Below are 17,841 nucleotides of genomic sequence, written 5' to 3' on the forward strand. Positions count from 1 at the left end.
TTGCAAACCTCGAACCAGCTCGTGCTAGTGTAACGCATATAAAAATGGTGTTTTATGGAAAGTAGATAGGATTTGGATTATTGTGCTAATATTCAGAAGAACAACAGGAAAGTTCAGATGCTGTTGTTTGGAATGTGTGTGATGTTGACAAAAGTGCTCAATTTCCTCACCTGGTTATGTGGGAGTTAAGTGTAGGGAGAAAGTTGGAATATTTGCCACCAGCACAGCTGCTGCCATTGCCTCGAGTCAGGGGATTTTTTTAACAAGCTAAATTCTTTCTTCGCATTCTTATTCTGGTGCATCTGAAATATTTTTAGCTTTGCTATTTTGTGTTGCTCTTTCCACGGACATCTCTGGGAGTTTCAATGTGGCTGCCAGAAGCCTTTGACAAAATGCAGCCACACCCTCCGTCGGAGGGAGTTTATCTTCCTCTCTCAGAGGCCTCCGGTGTCTATGTGTACTTTTTCGCTTAAAAGATAATTGGAATTATTTTTTTTTTAAGCAGAACCGAAAACAGTTGGACGCTCTTTGACCCATGTCAAGAAAATTCTGAATCTCGACCAAGCGCCTTCTGAAGGCGCCTGTTTTAGAACTTCACCCTCGCTGCCGAGGAGTTTCCCCCGGGAGAGGTGTGTTGTGGGTCCTGGAGCCAGGCGCTTTACGTGTAATTAATAGGGTTCTGGTTTTAATTAGGCACGCGCGGCGCTCCAGGTTTTTAATCTCCGGAAGGGCCTCGGGCGGTACCTGACCAAGGCCGGGGGGGTCCCTTGGGCCGGCTCCGGCGGGCACCGGACGGTGCCCGCCGGAGCCGGCCCAAGGGACCCCCCGGCACGGTGCGGGCCGTGAGGCGGCTGCCCTGAGGGGAGGCAGTTGGCGCCTCGCGTTCCCCGGGAAACCGCCCTCCGCGCGTGCGCGGCCGGGCGCGCGTGCCCTCGCTCTCTTCCCCCCCTCCCGCCAGCGAGCTGCGCGCGGCCGCTGAGGGGAGCGGGCGCGCGGGGGCGGGGCGGCCTGAGGGGCGGCTATGGTGGCGGCGCGGAGGTCCCCGCCTGCGACTTCGGCCCAGCCATGTGGTGCCTGCACTGCAGCTCGGAGAGGACCCAGTCGTTGCTGGAGCTGGAGCTTGACAGCTGGTAAACCCTGCCGGGGATTTGGGGAGTGTCGGGGGGGGGGGGGGGTGTCGCCGGGCGCCCTCCCGGCCCCGCTCGGCGGGAGCCCCGTCCTGTCACACAAAGGGCTGCGCTCCCCCGCTGCCTGGCCTCGCCGATCGCCGTTGCGGGAAGCTGTAATTGGGGGAAGCCGGGCGGAGCGGCAGCCCGGAGCCGCTCCCAGCTGAGAGGGGGGCCGGCTTGCCGCTGGGGTCACCCGCTTTGTCTTTGGGGAGCTGTGAAGTTCTCAGTGATCGTGAACGCACGGCGGTCGCAGCCGGCGGCGGCTTTGTGGCGATCGCGTTGTTCAGGAGCTTATGTCCTGGGTCGGGGAGGGGGGAGGAATTACAGTGCCGTGTGGCTTGTAGGGACGTAACTTTGAAATCGCAATCGTCTAAACGTGGTATCGAAAGTGGACCCGTGCATCTGTTGTTGCTAGCCGGTTGCAGGCGGGAGTATAAAACCGCCAGAAGCTTTTCGAGAAGGGTGCTGTTGGGATGTGACCTGACTTAGCGTGTGCATTGCCGCTAAGGTACATGCATGAAAACACCTCTTTTCAATGAGTTTGATATAGTCAAGAAATCACATGACTGGTGTCAAACAGGCGGCGAGTTCTACTTCAAAGCTCTGGTACATACTGTTCTCTGTGTCCAAAATCGACCGGGGAGACCGGGACCTGGTGTTGTAACTGTCAGCAGGGGAAGGTGCGTTAAATTCAGTGATACTGCTTAGGGTAAATTATCATTTGCGACTCATGCCCTCAGCCAAAAATAAATTAAAAGAAAAAAAAGTTGAGTTCAAAGGCCTTTAAAGTAGGGATACCGAATCACCGATGCAAGAAAAAACCGAAAATGGGATTTGTCATGTTAATATGTGCATCTAGTGTCGTGATACTGCTGTTAACTATTAAAATAATGCGTGTCAAAATTACAAAAGCACACTATGCTGCTATATAAGCCACTTGAAAACTCGACATGGAAACTAGTTTTTCTTGTGCAATACTGCGTGTAGATTATGACAGGATAAAATAGTTACCCTGGCAAGTTCACTTGCAAAATAAAATCATTGCCGATGCATCGTGAAAGTTTATTCCACCAGATAATTTGATGAAATTCTGAGCTGATCGACTGTTAAAGAAATCTTCGATTAAAATAAAGATAGGCAACTTCTTAAATTGGGTGTGTGCATGTGTGGAAAAATATAAAAGGAGGAAGTGACTAGATTCAGTGTAACTACATATGAATGCAACAAGGTCGTTTCTGGAAAAGAAAGGAAAAATATTTTTTGATAAAAATGTTTTTAGTACAGTTTAGTCACATTTAATGATCCTTAAGCCCATTTTTACCCATATGGAAAATAATAAAGTTGAGCTTGTAAGTTTCCTGTGTGGAGTTGGTAATGTTTGCTTAAGTGATGTTATGGGTGGATGGCTTACTATAAAATATAATTTGTAAATGTTACTGTAGTGACAGATTTGCCTGTATTCACACAGTTACATTCTGCTATTCATTGTTTCAGAATTTTTTTCCCTCCATTTGCACATTGCTATGCACTTCCTTTCAGTTAAACTTGATTATTCTGCCTAATGTGTTAACAGAGGAATTGCTGAGTACTTAGTTTGGATGGTTGTATTTAACTGTGTCTATTCTTGTGGCAGATACCCTTCATATAAACACAGAATTCATTACATCTGTCTCGTGCTTTGGGAGAACTTAAGCCGTGCTGAATAAAATGACCCATTTCCCATTTTACTTCTACTTTTGTACCAGGTTTTGTTGTTGTGATGTCCTGTTCTAGTTCATGAAATTGCAGATATTGAGTAGTGTTATATGGTAGTCAGCTGTTTTTTTTCTTAGTTAAATGGGTGCTCCGTTTTGGGGTTTCACGTGTGAAGTGAGCTATCATCAATTTTTTTCTTTCTCCTATTTCTACTAATCTGAAATAATTCATTGTCATCAAAGATGACTGTAGTACAAGAGCTGGAGCTAACCAATGGAAATGATAGCACTCAGCGTATCAACAGCATTTAGTTATTTCTTTGCCCCTTTAGAAGCTCTCTGGGAATCCCGGTGCAGTTAATAAACAATTTGCAATTCAGTTTCATTGAATAATTTGCAACTTTCAGGTATGGAAACCCGAAGGATTCAGTTTTTCACCTGGAAAGTACAAATACCAAGTTGAACAGTAACTGATTTGTTGTTCTTGTTACAAATCTATATTGGAAGATTGCTAGGAGTTGACACTGCGTTACTGCTGGGCAAGCAGACCTTCTTTGCTGGAGAAGGTATCTTCACTAGCAGTTGTCAGGGTGTTCTTCTTGAGAACTGGGAAGTGGTTTCTTAGGATAGACAGCCCCGTGCCCTTAGATGATTTTTCTCACGCTGTGACCGTTTCATATGTGCAAAATGAAAATTCTCTGAAGAGAACTGCATTTCTATTCATATGGCTGTAGAAAGTATTCCTCCGAATATTTAGGCTTCATGAGGATATCCTTCCATGACTTGGAGGCTGGGATTGTTTCATGCCTTTGAGGATCAAGAGGTTAGGTGCTAGGACTTTGGGTGGAACAACTACTTTGCAACAACAGTTTACCTTTATACTGATCATGTTTTCTGAAGTATAAAGATGGCACTTCAGGGATCAAACTTTGTGAAGAGGAAGATCTCATAATTGTGTATCTGATTAGTACACTTATTTGATTGCTGTAATTATGCTTGAAAACTGTATTTGCCCTGAACGCCAATAAGAAGTAGCTGTGAATTATAAAAGCTGGCCTAAAAGTAGCCATTCCTCTGTTGGCGGATGCAAGATGTCATCTTAAACCAAAACCAACACTTGTCGGGATGCTACCTGTAGGTATTTAATATCTCCTCACATATTTTAGTTGTGCTTCTTGATGGTTAACACCACTGATACTCAGACTTCAGGCATCTCTAGCAGAACATTGGGAAACAAGAGTGGTAGAAGTGAGATACTGCTTTCCTAGTAAAACCTGTCCTTTTGCATATGGTGTAGCGTTCCAATTGAAATTCAAGACAATGCATTACCTTAACTTTATAGCCTCAGCTGTGTGACTCTCAATGAGTAAAATTGGATTTAGCCTGCTATCAGGGAGGCTTTATTTTGGAAATATTAATGCCATAGGGATGTTCTGGAAATGATCCACTAGGCCTTCACAGAATCTGAAGATCCAGCCTAATGCACCCTCTTTGTTGTAAAGCCATGCGCCTCCATTTTCTGCCTGATTCTGACAGGTGCAAAGGAACGGTTCAAGTTATTGTATTTATGAATACTGCGTTTTTTTGAAAAAAAAAACCTGTGAAGGACCACAATTCGAGGAGAAAAAAACTCCACTGTTGCTTTGAGCATTATGGTACATGGACATAGATTTGCTGGGTGGTTGTGTCTGTTGTGCCTCTTCATTGCAAGGGTTTACCATAATTTATGAAGGACATTAAGGATGCAATTTTCTTGCTCTTTCAGCATTTACATAAGTTCTTTTTCTGCCAGAATGGATGGTAATTTTATCATTAATTTCAGAGCCAGGCATATTTTAATCACAGTAGCTGTCAATCAATTATTGCTTTTTATGTTTAATAACAGAACTGCAGGAGACCTCAGAAACTGTAATCAAGATGGAGCCCTGATTGCTCCGTTTGTTACATTAAATATATGAAGATGTACCCTTAACCCACACACTGCCTGGTCAACAGAACAGCTGGAATTATGAAGAGATGAATCTGGGGTTTGGGGAGAAAGGGTGTTGGTGCATTGTTTTTCTTAACTGTGCTTTATTAAGATTTCATTTGTGTTAAACAGAGTATGGGCCACAAGTCAAATTAATAATACCAATTTTGCTTCTCTGTTTCTGTTGTCTAACAAGGCTGTGTAGTTATAAGAGTAGAATCAGGCCCTGGATTTGAAAGTTCATTTTTAGCATCCTGTATATTGTTACTTTATGTAAAAAATTATGTAAATACAGATTTTGTTTAAATCATACATCTTTGTTATGCAAAAATAGTTACTGATCATGGGCTTTTAGCAAGACTTATTAACAAAAAATATTTTAGTTACATAGCTATAGCTCTTCTTGTGTCTTTCAGGAATTCAATTGAATTTTATTTGGAAGAAGGACGATTCTAGTTAGGGTACAGACAAAGATGGCAAATCTACTGCGCTGCTGTGATTTAACTCCAGGTTTCCAGAGAAGAACAGATGCTGCTTTAATCCACTGTAGCACAAAGACCTAGTATTACGTTATAGGGGGCTGCAAATTTAGCGAAATAAATCTTCTTTTGCTCCCTTACAATAGACAAAATACTAAAAACGTTTTCATAAAATTACTGTAAAGATGTCTGTAATAAAAATAAAGTTAAAAAGTCAAGCTTTGGTATGATAAAAACTCAAACCCTTTTGTCCCTGTGCGAGAGGCAGAAAATTAGAATGATGGCTTTGATAGTCTTTAATACAGGAAATTGATGTGGTATATCTGTTAATCAGATTCTTTCAGTAGTTCAGTATCATCCGAGTTAAACTTGTGCTGAAAAACAAAGGACACAATTCCCTGTTGCCTTACGTTGTGCAAGCACAAATAAGTGCAACAGTTATTATTTGGCTTCCTTTTACGTAAGTGGCTACATACAGGGCAGGGCAATAGAAAAAGAACCCTAAGCTTGTTTTGAGGGGTACTTGCATTGTTTAGTCAAAAAAATTTCACTTGCCCCTAAAATTCACCAGATTAACAAGGATGGATGTGTCACGAGTTTAAATGTTTTGGTAGGAACAGAGAAAAAGAAAACTAACTTCCTTCTGTTTGTTGATATACATGTGACCTTTCAGGTCATCTTTATGCAGCGTAAGGGAAGCAAGAATGCAAGCCTGATGGATTTTCTATTGCAGAGTATGTTTACAGCCAGTCCTAAAACTGCACTACAAGAAAGTTCACAATTAACTTTAATTTCATTTTCACTCCCCACCTTTTATAGTAGAGTGGACCAAACTCAATCTCAGATCAAACGGGGAGTTAAATATCGGAGTGGCTATGGGCATTGTAGCTTACATCCAGCTGTACGCTGGACTGTATTTAACTTGAGTTTAGTGTATTCTTTTTCGTGTAGCCTACAGCCATAATGATTATAGCTGTGATCCTTTCAGTTTCCATGAGTCACATTGGGGTAGGCCATGCACAGAACTTGCACAGAACTCCAAGGGAAAAATCTTTGGGAAGAAATGGATGATTTAACTGGAAGTATGCCTGCCTTTAAAGATAATACCAAAGACAGGGTTTCCCTCATGTTTTGGGGAGGTTGTGCTGAGGAAGTTATCATTCAGCTGCAGTTCCTAGGTCTAATAGTATATATAACAGAACAGGCCTGTATCAACCCCTGACTTTCTGATAATTTTTCAGCTTAGTAGTAGCTTTTCTCTCAATCTAACTTCTCCTTGCACTTCCAGTTGGGAATAAAACTTATCTTTATTTTTCCTTCTTACGTGGTTCTGCTTTATTGTAATGTGCTGTGAAACAGCTGTTGAATTTCCATTCTAGAGGTGTCCGGGGTGATTCTCATGCTTTGAAGTTAACGCCATTTCACAGGGTGTTGGATATTAGATAATATTTTCAGCTGTTCTTAAATTCTTGGAAGACAGTTCATTATTGTTGTTTATATAGTCTTTTCTTACATTTTATTCTGTGTACCTTGTTTAGAAGATACCAGTGATGTGAAGCATTTAGTAGAAACTGGTTTCAAGGAGGAGCTGATTCTAATGCTTCAAGTTTTGGGAGAATGGGACTTTATGGCCAATAGTTTCCTATTAGTACCAGTAGTTAATGCTTTGTGAAACTGAGAGAGAACAGAGGATTGCCCAGAATTTATTGGAAATTGTCCCAAATGGTGACAACCTGTTGCAATCTTGGATTCTTTTTTCTTATTAAAACATGATTAAGATGGTTTTGATTAGGTTAGCCTAGAAGAAAAGAAGTGTTTCAGGTTTTCCTGTGCTGCCACAGTGCAGCATGTTACACAAGATCGCATCTGACTGTCTTTGGTTGACATTTTCAAAATCTGTCTTTGCACAATATTTAATTTTCAGTTCACAAAATGGTGACTCTTGTTTTCAGGAATTGGACTTCTACTCTGGTCCTAAAAGACCGTTTTCCATTATGGAAAAATCTATTAATTAAGTCATGATAAAGAGCCTGTAAATTCTAAGAATGATCTGAGTTCTGTATTGTAGTCCCGATGTTCTTTTGTGGTTGATCAGCCTCATGTGCAGCCCCCAGCTGAGGCAAGCTGTATCAGCAGAAGTCAGTGCGGATTGCCAGTGCTTCTGGGAGCAAGAGTTGCAGAGCCATACTGGGCATCTGTGCGCTGCGTCAAAATGAAGCTCCTGCATGCTGCAGTACAACCTAACAATTATTCTTGTTCTGTGTCTGTGCAGTAAATCCTCTATTTTTAGGTACTGATTGGAAGTAGCTAATAAAATTATTTAGAACATAGAGCAGGCCTTAAAGTTTGGTAATGCATAAGCTTTGTAAGAAGAAAGTTCTTAATTTATAGTAAGCTTTGAAATAGCACTTCTAGGTTTCCAAGACAGGAATTGCTACCTGTGTTACTTTCTTACTGTGATCAGTGAGGTGGGTCAGAAGTCCTACTGAAAGCCTACATTTAATTCCTCACTAACAGAGAAAGAACTATAAAATACATAGACTCAGCATAATGGAGAGGAAATGTAAGAGGAAGGAAGTTTGTGAATGAGAAAAAGCATCTGTCAGCTCTTTAACTGATTTAGAGGTTGTAAGCAATCTTCTGAGGTCTCGTTTGTCCTAAGAGTGAAGGTTTATATGTAGCAAGACACAGAATATCTTCTGAGTATGTCTGCAAATATTTTCTGTATTTGAACACATTGTCTTGAATCTAAGAAACATCTAAACCATTTTCTTTTCCACCAAACTCCATACTTCCAATAAAAGATCTCTTACTGGTTTGTTTCCTTAAACATTATGTTCTGTACACTTTGATATAAACCTTGGGTGTGTTGCAGAGGATAAAAATCTCACTTTTATGAGGATGCCTGTGATTAAAGACTAGTTAGCAGTGATTCTGTTCTAGCAGTTACAACACAGACCTCTCTCAGTGTGTGCAGAACGCTCAAGGCCAGTTCCCATTCTCACTAACTTGGTAGCAACGCTGAACTTCACTGAAAGCAGGAACAAGGGTTCTATGTTCTCATCCATTTTCTTTCCTACCTGGTGAGAGTTTCCCGTGCCCATTTGTGTTTATGCGTATCAAAAATACATTGTTGTCCCTTAGAGAAAAATAGTGGGGTTTCTTTGCCTTTTGGTTTTGTGGGTTTTTTTTTTTTATTTTACACTTGGCACAACGTAGTTGGCAGTCAAAATGCAGGGTTTGTGCAGTGTTTAAGATTGAGTGATACTTTTATTATATACAGTTCTAGATTCAGTTAGATCAGTAAAAGGTCTTTCTCTGATTAGACTTTTAACAGTCCATCCTCCTTTTAAGACTGGCTTTATTAAGTATGTTGCTCTATAACCTTATGAGGTTTATCTGTAACTTCATAGAAAAGTCAAACAACCACTAAAAGTTGAACAAGCCCTTTCTTTCTGATTTTAAAAGTTAGAGAACTTTAGCCAACTACTTCTTGAATCTAAGTGAGAAAACAAAGTATTTCATGTTTATCAGTGACACTGTTTTAAAGCAACCTCATTAGATAATAACAATATATTATTAATTAATTGAAGTGGAATCCCTTGATTGTTTTAAATAGGTCTTTTTGTATAACATTCATTTGCTACTTAAGTGAAAATATGGCCTAAACAAATACAGTTGTGATGTGATCTGTGACTTTACCCGATGTAGTGTCCAATACAAAAAGATGCTTTTGTTGCAATTTCTGCTACGTGGACCCTCTGTATGCTCTTTGGTTTATGATGATTCTTAATTTCCCTCTACCCAGGCACACAGACATACTTGAAGGGAAAGGCTGGCCTGCTCAAAAATTGATCCCAGCTCTCTATATTGCATCTTGTTTGTAATTACTTCAAATAGTAAAGGGGCAAAACCTTAAAATGAATCAAATGATAGGCTTTATCAAGTATATTTGATCTAAGATGAGAATATAGTTTTTGTTCTAGGTATGAAATTTCAATGCCTGAAACATTCTGTTTACTCAGTAAACAGGATTTTGTTAAGGATCTTTAAACTGGGGAGAGGAAACTAGTATTTAGTCTCTTACAGAACCTAATTGCCAGCAAGCTCTCAGCAGTGCCATTCTGTATCACCTCTTCCTCTGGTGGGCTTGACACAACAGCTGAAGCCACAGCAGAGGTGAAATACAAGGATGGCTGGTATAGGACACCAAGGATTTTTGCATTATATCAAATGCTGCTTCAGCTGTGCATGCAAATCAGTTTTTTCTCAGCTGCAGAAACTAAATCTTCCTTTTTAAAATTAGCAATATATAAAGGTCATGTCATGATATAAACAGTAGAATGTGTATTAATATCTTACTATCTTAAATACATGGCGTATGTAGTGTAGATATGCTAAATAAGAGGATTCCAGTTGCTGAATGATCTATCTGAATAAATAATAAATAGTTGAGGTCAAATTCTACCACAGATGCATTGAGAAACTCCATAGATTTTTGAAGCTTATCCTATTGTGTAAGAGTTGACATAGGAGGAACAGGACAAAGTCTGCAGTGGTAGGTGGACCTTCACAGATTTTGTTAAATGGTCAGATACCACAGTTACGCTTAAACGTTTTTAGCTTTAGTCCCTGTAAGAAGGTAAGCATCCTTTTGAAGCATACATGGCATTTTCTGATGTTAGTATGTTTTATGCTGATATATGAAGAGGATGAGCTGACCATAAACCCTCTAAAAATTGGGCTGATAAATTTGAGAACTCTTCCTCCAGCCACAAGCCTCAAATTATTACCATAGTCATCTTTTAATGATATTTTATCAATTTTTTTAAACAGTTTGAATTACCGAATACGGTCATTACTGAATAAACATAGCTGAGTGATGATTAATGTGGCTTAGCAGAGAATGACGTTGTCTGTCTTTGCCTGAGATAGAGGCTAACATTTGTAAGCTGTACTCAAGTTGTGTTGATGCTGTCAGTCTCCTTTATTACTTTCCAGCTGCTAAATAATGAAAATAAAATACAGCTTTGCCTTTACCAGATAGGCTTCATAAGGCATTAAATGGGTACTGGGTGAGTTTGTTTGACCCTTCTGTAGTAAATACTTATGTCTGCTAGCCAATATGCTGCCACTGTTTGACTTAGACAAAGGTGATGTGCGAGGTGTTTAATCTTCCTTCTCCTCCTTGGAAGCTGAAGATAAGCTTAAGTAAGCTCTTTTCAAATGGATATTCTTAGTTCTTATATCTGTTATAAAGGTTGTTCCCTAAAATGGAGAAGTTGGGTAGATTTTTGTTTGGTTCTCTTTTCATCGTGCTTGTCTGCATCTCCATTTCATTAGAGACAGTTCATTAATTCCTACATTCTGTTTTGGCTTGGAGAAAATAATCTCCCGTCTTTCTTCCCCTGCTCTCTGCTACTGCTAATGGTATGTAAGAGTGTGGGTCAAAATGCCCTTTTTTAAAAAACATTTTTGTTAATGCCTTTTATGAGGTTATTTAGTGAGAATTAAAACTTGGAAGTGTCCAGGTGAGTAGACATTGGGGTTTTTCTGTAATTTTGAATCCAGCACTTGGACCAGAGAGCAAATGAAGGTTTGCAGTGCACATCGTGGTACTTGTCCGTGGAACTCTGGTCGCTCTGTCAATGGTCACCAGACTGTGTTTTAACTAAAGTTGGCTGTTACTGGCAGTCTGTTACACAGAACATTACAGAATGAAGCGGTTGCTTTGTTAGTGTTCGCTGATGAGATGCATGCAAATTTGGCTGAATTTTTCTTGCAATGATATTTAACTTCAGTAAGATTAATTACCTGAGACATTACTTTGATGTGCATTCAAAGGTTTCATTTGTTTTCAGCAGGAACGGCTGAATTGAGAGTGCATTCTAAGTAAAACAAGTTGGTCAATATTTCTTTCCTGGATCAAAGCTTTTGTCAGTGCCTGTGAATACTGTTGTCCATCATAAGGTCTTTGAACTCTTGACTGTGTATATTTGAAGGTAGATTGGTTTGTTAATGTTATTGCATTTATTGAATTTGGGGATTTGTGTAAGTTCTTAATATAATTGACTTTTGTTTACTAGACAGTACAAAACAGACATGGCAATAAGAACTAGATTATAATCTGTTGCAAATGGTACTAATAATATACTTCTGCTCAAATGTTCTCACTCCATTGGGGAATACTGTAATGGGGGGGAGGAGAGAAAAATGCTAAAAAACTACCTCGTGTGAACTACATATGGCTAGTTATGCATTTTAAGAACTTACATTAAGAAGTTTTTGTGGAGAGTAATTTGAGATAATATAATGCATACATCAGAGCTTTAATTAAATACAACTCTTAGTTTATAGCAGAAAGCACCACAGGTACTGAAATGCAAGCCAACTTTGAAGCAGTGGGGTGTACCCTTGTGTCAAATGAATGCTTATGTTCAGATTAAGTTGTGTATGGGGAGTCATAGTTTTAGTTAGCAGTGTTACGTTTGTAGTTGTCATTTAAAATTTCACATTCAAGTTAGGACTTCGTTGCACTTGTAAAGACAAAGTTATATGCCAGAAATTAACTTGTGTAGAGGTTTCTTCCTATGTGGAATGCCAAAACATTTGACCTAAACATTTTTGCCATTTAAATGGGTTTTTTTCAGGCTTAATGTTGGAAGTGTCTGACCATACCAGCTGCTCTAGCAGCTGCCATCGTGCTTCTCTCTGTTACTCCGAGTTAGTTCCATGGGCGACTTCTGGCCTGCATTCTTTGAGCTAGGTAGAGAATTTGGATCCATTTCAAGTGGGTATCTATAATTAGGAGTTATGATCAGAGTTTGACTTTTTTAACCTCCAAACTTTAAAAAGAGATAGTTGGTGTAAAGCAGATGTGTAGCACTTCCCGCCTGGGCATTTGGGCCTATTTATATAGGATATTTATTTTTGAGTGAGGCAGAAGTTTTACTGGGAATCATGTTTATGAAATGAGGTTTTAATACAAAAAGCTTCACTCTTTGGATTGCATTTATATCCATCTCATAAATCATATGGCAGAGTCCCTAGGTATCTACATACTTCAACTGTAGGTATCATGTTAATGTTTATGGACAAAACTTTCTGAGACAAAGGAAGAAGATCAGCTTGCTGAATTGTTCTATCAATAGATATGACTTAAAGGGAACCAGCTTTACGTGCATTTTTCCTGAGGAGGGGAATAAATGACATGGATTCGGGGAAAATAGGCAAGTTAGAGAAGGGACATACTTGATTGAGGAGTTTCATGAAGAAGTATTCATGCAAATGCTTCACTGTTGCAACAAATAAAATAAATGTATAAATACTTCATTAAGTGCAATTTGAATTCAGGTTATGCAGACTACCTGGAGTTTTGACTGCTGTCTCTGGCAAGTGATACATCAGAGTCATGCTTTAAAAACTGCCTGCTTCCTAAAGAACAGAGCACTTGTAGCATCATGGCAAAGCTGAGTGGTTTTATCATCTTGTGCTGACTAGAATTTTAAGTTGGCTATGTTTTTCTTACTGTATTCATATTACTTTAGCATACTTTCCACACTATAGAAGAAAAGGAATTTATTCTGTGTACCTTTGAACTTGTATTCATACTTTTAAGTATGGTATTTTCCGTAGCTAAAATGCTATGGAAGAATCTTCAAGATGTAGCGGTACAAACTTACTATTTTGTCATACTTTATGTCCAAACCAAATTTTTTACGGGATGACTATAATGCTGATTCGTTCTCATGTGTGTACCATCCAGTTGTTAGGGCCTGTTTTCAATTTCATGTCTTTATATTACACTGTTGAAAGTCCATTCTAAATGAATTATGAAAATAACTAGTGACTTCCGAGAGTGTTCATTGGTAAAATAGTTTCTCAAGTATTTTACTCTGTTTTGCTGGGAGGGCCTTTTGGTTCTATTTTAAAATGTTGCATGCAGTTTTGGTTTGGCATTTACATTGTTTAGAAGCATGTTGAATTTCTTTGTTGCTTTTAGTTCCAAACTAAATCTGCAACATACTGGTTTGAACATTTGGATGATTTCTGTAAGCATATGTTCTCATTATCTTTGTATTTTAGTCCTACAAATGCAGCAGGACACTTCAGTACTTGTAAACTGTGAGGTTTCTGGAGTGAGTGGGAATACTGAGTAATTCCTTGCATCTGATGTTACTGTTATATACTTCCTCTTTACATGCATGTAGTTTTAAAAGTAAGGTATGGGCCTCAGTAAAAAGGGAATTTCTGCTTTTCTGGTTGTCATCTCTCTGTCTTTTATAGTATAGTCTCTCTCAGAGGTAAGTGCTTGTGCCTATGGATCCAAACCTGCAGCTTCTCTGATAATTTTGCCGTTATTGTCAGTGGAACAGGTCAGTCTATACTCATGGAAAAGCTTGGGGATTGTTCTTTACTGAAATTTAGGTCTTGAGGACTCTTCCCAGTTTCCATTTTAAGCTCAAATTTTGACGTTTTCTTGTTTTTCAAAATTTTGTCTTTATTGTGCTTATTTTTGGCTTTGCTGGGATAATAGTTTGGCAAGATTTGAAGGAAAAGGAAGGTGTGAATATAAAAATGAAAAATAAACAAAGAAGAACAGTAGATATTCAAACATCCTGAATAGTATGTTGTTTTAAAACATGATAGTGGTTTTAGTGTACTGGTTACTAATTACAGTCTTTGTGATCAGAAGTAATAACTGAAGGTATAAAATGAGAGACAGGGAAGAAAAGACCTGCCAGGTTTATGCTGCTAAAATGCCCTGAGAGGAAGTGTTTTGTTTTGGTCTTGGCTAACCACACAACTACATTTGGCTATTAGACAGAGGGAAGAAGCAGACAGCTTTTTCTTATTAGGTAATTCTTGAAATGAACTTACCACCTGAATAATGGGAAATAATTGTAAAAAACATGACCTTTTTCTAGCTAGCAACAACATCTACTTCACATTTTGTCAGCTTGGATCTATTGTATGCTACTTTAGACTAAAGATACAGCCATGCACCGTGTTACTCAGCTTTGACATCTAGGCAAATTAGTTAGAAAAGCAGCTTTTGGCAGCCACTGCCTGCATATTGGTAGCAGTCTTTGATTCAGAGCAGTGAGCTTTGATTCTGTCACTGTTAGAGCACAGTGTGCATCATGGGTAAATACAGTGTTAGCTGCACTGCGGGGATGACCCTTATCTCACTGCCCTGCTGATGAAGCCAACAGGTCCTACTTGCGTGCACATATGTCATTTCAGCTGATGTGTTTTAATTTAAAAGTGTTGCAGTGTGTGGCTTAGCTGTTGCAGGATGTCTAGAGCCATACATACACAGAAGAAAATGCCTGAATCCACCTATGTTTGGTGTTTAGCACTGGTTTATAGTCATTAGAAAAAGTAAAATTAATCTGATTTTCACCAGTAGTTTTACATATTCATTGAGATATGTTAAAAATACTGTACTCAGTCTGTTTCTGTTTTTCTGTAAGCCTTTTCTTCTTCCCTATTGTTCCTTGATACAGTGGTGTTTCGGTTTTTTTTTTTTAACAGTATTACAAGTTGAGGTTTATGCAGGAAGAAACTTCCAGTGTCGATTTCTGATAAAATATTGATTCAGTCAGTGCTGGCCACTCTTTCAAAAAAGTAATTTAGATGTACAAAGAAACAAAGTTTTTTCCATGGCTCTGTTTTAAAGTTTTGTTAATGCAAAGTCATAGTAATAGTACTAATTATTTTTAAATATTTGATTTCCATTTTTACTTATTAGCTGCTCCATTCTCGGCTTTGTAAAATACTGGCAAGCAACCTTTCTCTTCTTCTCGCTTGGCAGATAATTAATGTCTATTTTCTGTTGAAGCAGGAGTATGATAAAACAATCAGAGTTTTAAAAATGAAAGGTTAATTTTGTCTGTTTTGCATTCTCCTAATATTACACAGTTGGAATACTCGACATATTGCCGGTCTCCCTAGTAATACACCATTGCACACTGCAGGGAGGTGAACCAACTTCATCCACTAGACTTTTTATTTTTAAGCACTGAAATTATGAGTAATTCTACGGGGCATGTATAGTAGGTGGCAGATGCCTCAAAACAGAGACCTTTGCTAATAAGTTCTTTCTAATTCCAGTTGGGACTGGGTCAAGTGTTATATTGTCCATTTTCACAGTGTACTTAATGTACTTAATTTCTCACCCATCTGAGAAAGACCGTGTGTATAGGGTGGCTACTGGAAGTGAAGTAGTGCTAGAGAGGTGTCTGACTACTCCCCTAGTCATAGGGGACTTACTCTAATTCTTGTTGCAAGCCTGGAGCAGAATCCCTGACGCTTTTGTGTATTGGCATTTTTAATAAGTGGATAGATAAAAATCACCCTTGTAACCCTGTAGTGACTGGCTCATGTTCTGAGTCTTATTTGAAGCAGAGGCACCCTTTTTAGCATAAAGTCTTTCAAAACAGACACAGGCAGGATGACTCTCAATTCCACACTCCTGTTCCACGATGCTCTGTGTGCACTTCTCCATAGTGGAGCAATACATCTTGCCATCCTTAAAGCTTCACATAAGCCATATCTGTTGAAATAGTTTTCTTTTCCAAACATATGTAAAGTAGTAAGAAGTAGAAAGCAAGCTGCTTTTCTTTGTCATTGGAATTTCATTTTTATGAAATAACTTGTATGAAGCTTCAGCTGCTCTTAACAGACAAGGAAGAGCTGAACGGGAGAAAGCCTTCAAATATGCAGTAGTGACTGTGCATGCTTGTTTGCTTTAAAGGGCTGTCATACTGTTGTGCAGGAGGCTGCCTGTTGTAAAAGATAATTACTTCCCTGCTTCAAAGGTCAGATGTGATGGCAGGGAATAGGCCTATGAGCAAAATGAGATCAAGCATTACAGTCAGTCAAGGATCATATTTATGTCTGGAAAAAGCACGAAAGACAAACTAAAAATAAAGAATAAACCCCTAACTTTAATCAGAGCCTCAGGCAGACCCTTTTTGAATTTTTTCTGGTTAGGGCAGTACCCTTTTTGTTGATGAAAAGGTTAAGTGATCCATTGAAGCTGTCATTATTAAAATGTCAACATGAGATTATAATCAATGTGGAAGGGTTATTAAATAGTTCACAATTTAAGGGCAAGGAAGGCAAAAAAAGTCGCAGAACCTAAGAAGGCGGAAATAGTGATAATTCCTGGCTTCCTGTTAAAAACAAATTTAGAATACTTGTATGAAAAGTACTTACAAATAAGCTTGTTATTAGGAACCTATGATGTACAAAATAGTGTGGCCTCACACTTAGCAGAACAGAGAAACATATTTTAGTATTGAAAGAGAGAATGGGAAGCAGTTTAGTATCATAGTAATTTCTTTAATGGATAATTTAGAGAGAAGGATTTGTTTGGTTTTAATGGGTGGTTACACAGTTTCAATGTCACTAGCAAAACTCTGGATAATTTATCATTTTTAAGTTGAAAGCCAGCTGTATCACAGAGGGAAAGGGATTAGTTTCCTGTCAACTTCCTTTTTGGAAAAAGTGATGTGTGCACACTGAAAATACTTCCAGCTTGGGTAAAGTATGTTTGAAAATGCCTTTCTGGTAGAGTCATATTTTGGTGGGCAAAGAAAGAGGACCTGCTTTCAGTTTTACATGTTTATAGAAATATTTTGAGAAATCTAAGGTGCTTTTTTCTCCTTCACTTTAAAAGTACATACTGTTCAAGCTAGGAGAATTTTGCCAGCGTTAACCTTGATCTCTTCTGGCACTGCGGTCCAGTGGAAAACGTTCTTTCAGAAATCGCTCTGTACTTTGAACTGTTGAAGGCACTGCTGTGGTATGTGTGTGCAGCAAGGGTCACAGCATTTCGTTTCTGAGAGACAACAGGAGGGCTTTCTTTTTATATTCGTATACATGTGAATGAAAGCAAAATAAGAAATACAGGGCGTGGTGGGAACGTGGAATTTTACTCCTTTAGAGTTTGGATGTGCCTGTTCCTAAAACAAAAGGTAGGGGAAGTGCTGCAAATGCTTATATTCATGCATGTGTAGAGTGTTTATGAAGTCTTTCGAGTGATTAAAAAAAAAAAAAGAGTAAAATTTTGTTTTTCTATCAGTGCTCTGTTTCCAGTGGATGAGGCAGATATTAAACATTTGTGTGAAACATATGAAAAAGACATACTGTGGAAGAGTGAAAGTGCATACACTATTGCAATGTGAGAATGCCCCACTGTAAATATAAAACAAATTGCTACTAGTCATCAGTACTTCAGGATAAAGGTTGACTAGGAATTAGTTTTAAAATGTTTCCTATTGTATACACCTACTTGAATACAAACGTTTTTTCCTTTCCTTTATTCCTTAGCAATAACAGCATTCGTGTGGAAACAAAGCATTTCATTTGCAGATAGCTCCTATTGTGTTTTCCCTACCTGAAACTATTTTGTTTTCATTAGCCAGAAACACCATCCCTTGGGATGCTTTACTACAAAGTGTGCCAAAAGTATCCCATGGGAGCAGTCTTTCCCTAACAGAGAAATAAATGAGATTTCTCCT

The 17,841-nt window shown here is 38.9% G+C and overlaps 1 protein-coding gene across 1 annotated transcript in view; it reads left to right on the top strand.

The window, feature by feature from the left end:
- The first annotated feature begins 1,065 nt into the window (after positions 1 to 1,065).
- Positions 1,066 to 17,841, top strand: part of IQSEC1 (IQ motif and Sec7 domain ArfGEF 1) — a 65,169-nt gene continuing 48,393 nt past the window's right edge. The window contains exon 1 of the mRNA XM_075713661.1: positions 1,066 to 1,130. Coding sequence (XP_075569776.1) covers positions 1,066 to 1,130 — 65 coding nt within the window. The remainder of the gene's footprint in view (positions 1,131 to 17,841) is intronic.

This window comes from Pelecanus crispus, chromosome 7, assembly GCF_030463565.1.
Source record: "Pelecanus crispus isolate bPelCri1 chromosome 7, bPelCri1.pri, whole genome shotgun sequence".
NCBI lineage: Eukaryota > Metazoa > Chordata > Aves > Pelecaniformes > Pelecanidae > Pelecanus > Pelecanus crispus.